General features: G+C 35.5%; 1 protein-coding gene across 1 annotated transcript; it reads left to right on the forward strand.

Moving 5' to 3' along the window:
* The first annotated feature begins 280 nt into the window (after positions 1–280).
* Positions 281–946, forward strand: LOC149212236 (malvidin galactosylase UGT88C3-like). The gene has a single exon (XM_089388597.1). The coding sequence runs from the start codon at positions 281–283 to the stop codon at positions 944–946; it is 666 nt and encodes a 221-aa protein (XP_089244723.1).
* Positions 947–6,394: the final 5,448 nt, after the last annotated feature.

The raw sequence follows: 6,394 nt of genomic DNA on the forward strand, positions 1-6,394 counted from the left end.
GGCTGCCTCCCCAAATTATTCATTACGACGCAAGCGTGCTCATACATTTGTTTTATAACTATAAATTCTCTGCTTCATCGTTACAGAACCCACCCTTCAAATATTGGCATTTGCTTGTTGGAATATAGAGACATTCATGGAGTCACAAGAGTAGAGCCAAAAGCCTCATGTCGTAATATTCCCTGGGTTTGGGTTGGGCCATCACATCCCACTGCTTGAGCTTACAAAGCGGCTGACTGTGTACCATGGCTTTTTTGTCACCTTCTTCACCGCCAAATGGATGGACGGCTCTCCTCACCACACCCTGCCGTCTTCGTCAGGGGACATGATCTGCTTCATAGAGCTCCCTGATGTTCAGATCGAAGGGGATCATGCCGAGATGAACATTTTTGTACACATTCCCTTACTATTGGAGAAAGCTAAAATATTAGTGCAAGATGCTCTCACATCCTTTTTGTTTCCTGTCTGCGCTTTCATAATCGACTTTGTCGGTACACCCATGTTGGATGTCGCCTCCAAACTCGAAATACCTTGCTACATATTCTCCACTTCCGGGTCTTCTCTCCTCTACATCATGCTCTACCTTCCAACACTTGTCCACAAAATTGAAATTTCCTTCAAAGACACAAATTTCCTGATCGAAGTGCCGGGCCTTCCGCCGATTCCTGGAATAGATTTGCCAGACCCTCTTCTAGGCAGATCTGATATTTCATTCAACTGGTTCATTCAACATGCCCTTCAGCTTCAGGAAGCTCGTGGAATTCTGATAAATACATGCCAAGAAATGGAACTAGAACAAATAAAAGCTCTCAAGGAAGGAAAGGTTCTGGGTGCTATTGAAATGACCCCTTCCATTTATCCTATTGGGCTGCTAATAGCTTCGCCTCTGTCAGAATCTGAAGATAAGTTTGAGAAGGAGAGCTGCCTCAAATGGCTGGACCGCTAGCCCGCCTCATCAGTTCTGTTCGTTTCTTTCGGGAGACGCGACACCCTGTTGGAGAATCAGATTCCGGAACTAGCTTTGGGGCTAGAAGCAAGCCGACAGCGGTTCCTTTGGGTGTTGCATAAGGAGCCTCCTCCTCCAATTGAATCCACGATGACTGTTGAAGCAGACATGAGGGAGGTTCTACCTGAGGGTTTCGAGACTCGAACCTAGGACCGTGGATTTGTGGTGGATTCATGGGCACCTCAGATTGTTGTCCTCTCTCATCCATCCATAGGCGGTTTCATTTCTCATTGCTGTTGGAATTCAACAATAGAAAGCATCTTACATGGAGTGCCGATGATCGCTTGGCCTCTCTTTGCTGAACAGAGAATGAATGCCTTCCTTCTCGTGAAGGAGATGAAGGTGGGCATTGAAGCGCAGAAGGGAGCAGATGGATTGGTGAAGAGAGAGGAAGTGGAAAGAGCGGCGAGGGAATTAATGGAAGGAGAGGGGGGAATGGAAATGAAGAAGGGGATGGCAGAATTGATGGGGAAGGCCCGGTTTGCAATGGCGGAGGGAGGGAGTTCATACAACGCGCTGGCCAACGCGGCTTCTGTTTGGAAGGAAATGCATGCCACTAAAACACCACCTGCTACTTGAAACTTGAAAGGTCTCGCTTGATACGTCACATCTGGATGTTAAGACGGTTGATGGTTCATATGGACCGTCGTCCCTGGCATTGCTCAATTCAAATCAACGGCTAATGATTACCCAATCGTCTAACAACAAAATCGAATGGCACATATTTTGACACGACAGTAGTTTGGGGAGTTCATTTAAGAGAGAAATGCCTTACGACGTAAATATTTTGACACAACAACAGTTTGGGGAGTTCATTTCATAGGGAAATGCCTTACGGCGTAATTAGAAAAATGAATAATCTGAATTAAAAAAAAGATTTATAGATTTCATCCGCATATTCCTATCTTTCTTTTTTGTTTTTACCATTTCTTAATTTTCCTTTTGTTATCTTGTTTATTTTCCTTTTGTTATCTTGTTTATGTATTTCTTTAGATCTTTTGTTTTAGGTATTATTAAGTCTTTATTTTATTATTATTATTTTTTAGGCCGTTTCACTTTTTTATTATGATTTATCTTTTTATTATTTATTATTTAAATCATTTATCTTCTTATGATTTTTATTTTTTATTTCTAACTCATTCATCCTCGACGTTCTTTTTTATATAGAAATATTACTTAATGAATTTGGAATTTTTGTAATATAAATATTATATATATAATAGTATTTATTAAAATAGATAATAATATTATAGTAACGTTTCTTTTATATAGAACATTATATATGAATTTGGAATTTTTGTAATATAAATACTATTTAATTTACTAAAATAGATAATAATGTTATAGTTTCTTATTAAAGTATAATATCTTTTATAAGTTTGCACAGAGAGTTATATTATTTTTTGAGACCATTTTTAATTAATTAGTTTATTTATTATTTCACTAAAATAAATAATAATAATATAATTTTTTTAGATGTTTTTTTATATTATTAAAGAATTATTATAATATTAGTTGACATTTTAATTGTTTGAAATTTACTATTGCATCTTTACGTGATTTGTTAAGGTTATTATTAAAAATGAAAAAGAAATTTATTAATTTAAATAATATTTGATTCTGTTATATATTAAAATTATATATATAATTCACATATTATAAAATTATGGCACACTTTACCATCCATCATAGGGTGATTTTTGATTTAAAAAAAAAAAAAAAAATTGTAAATAAAAAAAATGTTAAGGAAAAATAAGAATATATTATTTGTTAACTTTAATTGAAACTGTTATATTAAATTCCATTCTTAATGTGCTAATAATCATAAATAAAAAAAATTATTTTTTGAAAAGTAATATATTTTTTTTTATCATCAATCATAATAAAATATTAGAAAAGAAATAATAAAAATAAAAAATTCAAATATTTTCTAACTAGAAACAGATGTATTTAATTTTTAATATAAAATTAATATTAAATACATTAATAAGCAACATACATTTTAATGTGAGAAATGTGGTCCATAAATAAAATATTTAAATGTCAATATTATGTGAAATATTCCAATGTCAACTACGTAAATAATATATGATTTAAAAAAATATGCATATATTATATAAAATAACTGGATAAATAAATAATTTTTTATGGTTAAAATATTTCAATTCTTCTTTGTGGGGGAAGCGGGATAGCGGGAGGGGTTATCCTTTGCCCTGATGGAGAAATTGGAAAAAAAATTGCATGGGGATTGGGCATTGTCTCACAAAACTAGGCAGAAATACTAGATCTTTGACAAGGGATAAGAGGTTCCTGATGGAGAAATTGGAAAAAAAAATGCATGGGGATTGGGCATTGTCTCACAAAACTAGGCAGAAATACTAGATCTTTGACAAGGGATGAACAGGTTATCCTTCGCCTCGATGGAGAAACTGAGAAAGGTTTTGCATGGGGATTGTGCATTGCCTAAAAAATCCAAGCATAAGTACTAGATATTTGACAAGAGATGAAGACTGAAGTGTCCGAGGGAATCCATCAATTAAGTGTATTTGGTGATTCACTCATCACTATTAAAAAATTCTACAGAATGAAGAACTGCAAGGAAAATGAGTTGATGCCTTCCTTTCAAAGAATACATCTACTTAAGGATAAATTTGAAGATCTTGACTTCCTCCACACTAAATGTGAATACAATCAATTGGAAGATAGCCAAGCTAATATAGGGGTCAATTTGTCCCAAGGGAATTTGATGGAGGTGCAAGGCAGAACAACAATATGTCATACCCCATGACTATATACATTCCAAGGATTTTGATTTGGGTGAAGACCATTAAGGTGGAATTCTTTTTCTAGCTGACAACATAATTATGGAAATAACTCCAAGACACATTCAAGTCTCGACGAATGTTCTTGCAAGTTATTGGATCACATAATCAACAAGTGGGATAGCACGAAAAGCTTGGATGAGTATACAGACAGGTGGTGTAGCCTCTACAAGTTTTTAAAGTCATCTAGAAGAGCATGATCAACACGTAACATCATAGAGGAGGAATGGTCCTGTTCGATCATGTGTGACTTCAATCCAACACAAGCAACAATGGAATAACAATTATTCTTGGAGAAATGGAATGAGGGTAGCATTAAATATGAATGGACTCATCATGCTGCCCATTAGGAGCTACTTTTGGATATAAAGGGTTCGTTGTGTAGGATTCAATTGCAGTGTCTCTCCATTAGACTAATTTGAATTTAAGGTATGGCATTCGCTTCAGGAAATGGTATTGGTGATTCTTGTAGATTCAAACTACAGATTATAATATCCTAAAACAATTGACATGAATCTACTCTACTCATCAGTGAAAATAATAAATGATCAATGAAATCACGAAGCGTAAAAGAGAAAGAATTCAATCACTCATAACACAATAATTTTCTAGGGAAAGCCATAGCTAAAAACCCCTGCTATCTGTATATTGCATTAATGAGTAAATATGAGAAGATTGCAATGCTTTTCTCAAGCCTGAGAAACCTCTGCATTATCTCTCTTTATCTCATTGCTTCACAAACAAGCTCCAGCCAATACATAGCCAAATTTGTTTCATTCCAAGCTCCTATTTCCTTGCACAGTTTCCTAAGGAATTAGCCCATATTTAATTAATAAATTCATCAATAATGAACTGCACAATCCTCATAGGTCTTCCTCTAATTGCATGCACCATTTGTACAATTTAGACGATTATACAACTGTAGTACACTGTCCCTAAACTCTAATCTCAACCGGGTCTTTCTCTGATCTAACATGCATGAGTTAATTATGAGTGAATCTTCAGTTTACTAGCTAAGAAATGTTGGTTACACCTCACTAATGTAGGTTACACCCCACTACTAGATCTCCCACTAATTCCTCCATCATTTGGAACTAGTTTAACGAATTTAATTCATTTAAACTGAATTGAATAATTACAACTCAAAATAAACTCAACCTGGGTCCCTAAAATTTAGGAAACGCTCTACATGACTCTAGATAAACTCCCAAATTGAATTAACTGAGCCAACTAAGTCAAATTAACTTAGTTAAATATTAAAAGTTGCTATGAGAATTAGAATTACAATTTAGTTCAAGAAAAAAATTAAATTAAGATTTTCTTATTGCATTTTCAACACTCCCTGTCAACAAGAAAGGGATTATCTACTACCCTGATCCTGCCTCTGTGAAACTCGAAATTGCATCTTGAAAATTGCTTTGTCAAAATATCCACTTCTTGCTCCTCTGTAGGAATGTATTCCAGCAACATGATTCTCCTCTGCACACAATCTCGTATATGGTAATACCGGATGTTGATATGCTTGGATCGATCATGAAAAAATGGATTATTAGAGAGTTTGATACAACTCTGATTGTCACAGTAAATCTGTAGGATCCATCTGTTAAACAAATAACCCAACAAGGATCTTCCTCATTCAGATAGCTTCACAAGCTACTTGACTAGCATCCATGTAATCTGCTTCTGCTGAACTGGATGCAACTGATCTCTGCCTCCGTTGTACCAAACAACTGTTGCTGACACAATACTGAAGATTTCTCCTGATGTTCTCTTTCACCCGAATGGATGCCCTACCCAATTTGCATCTGTGAAGCCTTGAAGCTTCACTCCCTCTATCCATTTGTACCAAATACCAAATTGAGTGGTGCCTCTAAGGTATCTCAACACATGTTTAGCTTCCTTCCAATACAGTTTGGTTGGCTTAACCATGGCTTGACTAATCCACCAAATACATAAGTGAACCCACAAACTATCTATAAATAGTAGCCTCCACTACTTCACCTGAAGTAGCATCCTCCTTCCTTCAGTTGCCTACTAGAGGAGTCTCCATGGCTTTGCTTCTATCCATATGGAACTTCTTCAGTATCTTGTTGGCATACTTTCCCTAAGAGACAAACAATTCCTCATCCCCTTGCCATACTTCCATACTAAGAAAGTAATGCATGAGCCCCAGGTCCTTCATCTCGAATTCTCTTGCGAGATTCTCTTTGAAAATTTTTATCAACTTCTTATCACCTGTTAGAATCAAATCATCGAAATATAATACTATAATCAACAATTTACCTTCAACCACAATATGGTAGAAGTTCACATTTTCTTCACTTTTGGTGAATCCCACCCTGGTGAAATAACTGTTAATTCTAGTGTACCAAGTATAGGGTGCTTGCTTTAGTCCATACAATGCTCACTTGAGTCTACATAGATACGGCTCTCTATTTAAGGTCTAAAATCGTTATGACTGCTAAATATGCACCTCTTCCTCAATAATATCATTGAGGAATGTTGTCTTCACATCCATCTGATGTATCTTCCATCCCATCTACGCTGGCAGTGCTAGAATAGATCT

This window comes from Pinus tabuliformis, chromosome 1_1 (assembly GCF_031772625.1).
Source record: "Pinus tabuliformis cultivar Carrire ecotype Pingquan chromosome 1_1, CPIR1, whole genome shotgun sequence".
NCBI lineage: Eukaryota > Viridiplantae > Streptophyta > Pinopsida > Pinales > Pinaceae > Pinus > Pinus tabuliformis.

Excerpts from the sequence above, each read along its gene's own strand:
- LOC149212236 (XM_089388597.1), top strand. The coding sequence starts at position 281 with ATGGACGGCTCTCCTCACCACACCCTGCCGTCTTCGTCAGGGGACATG.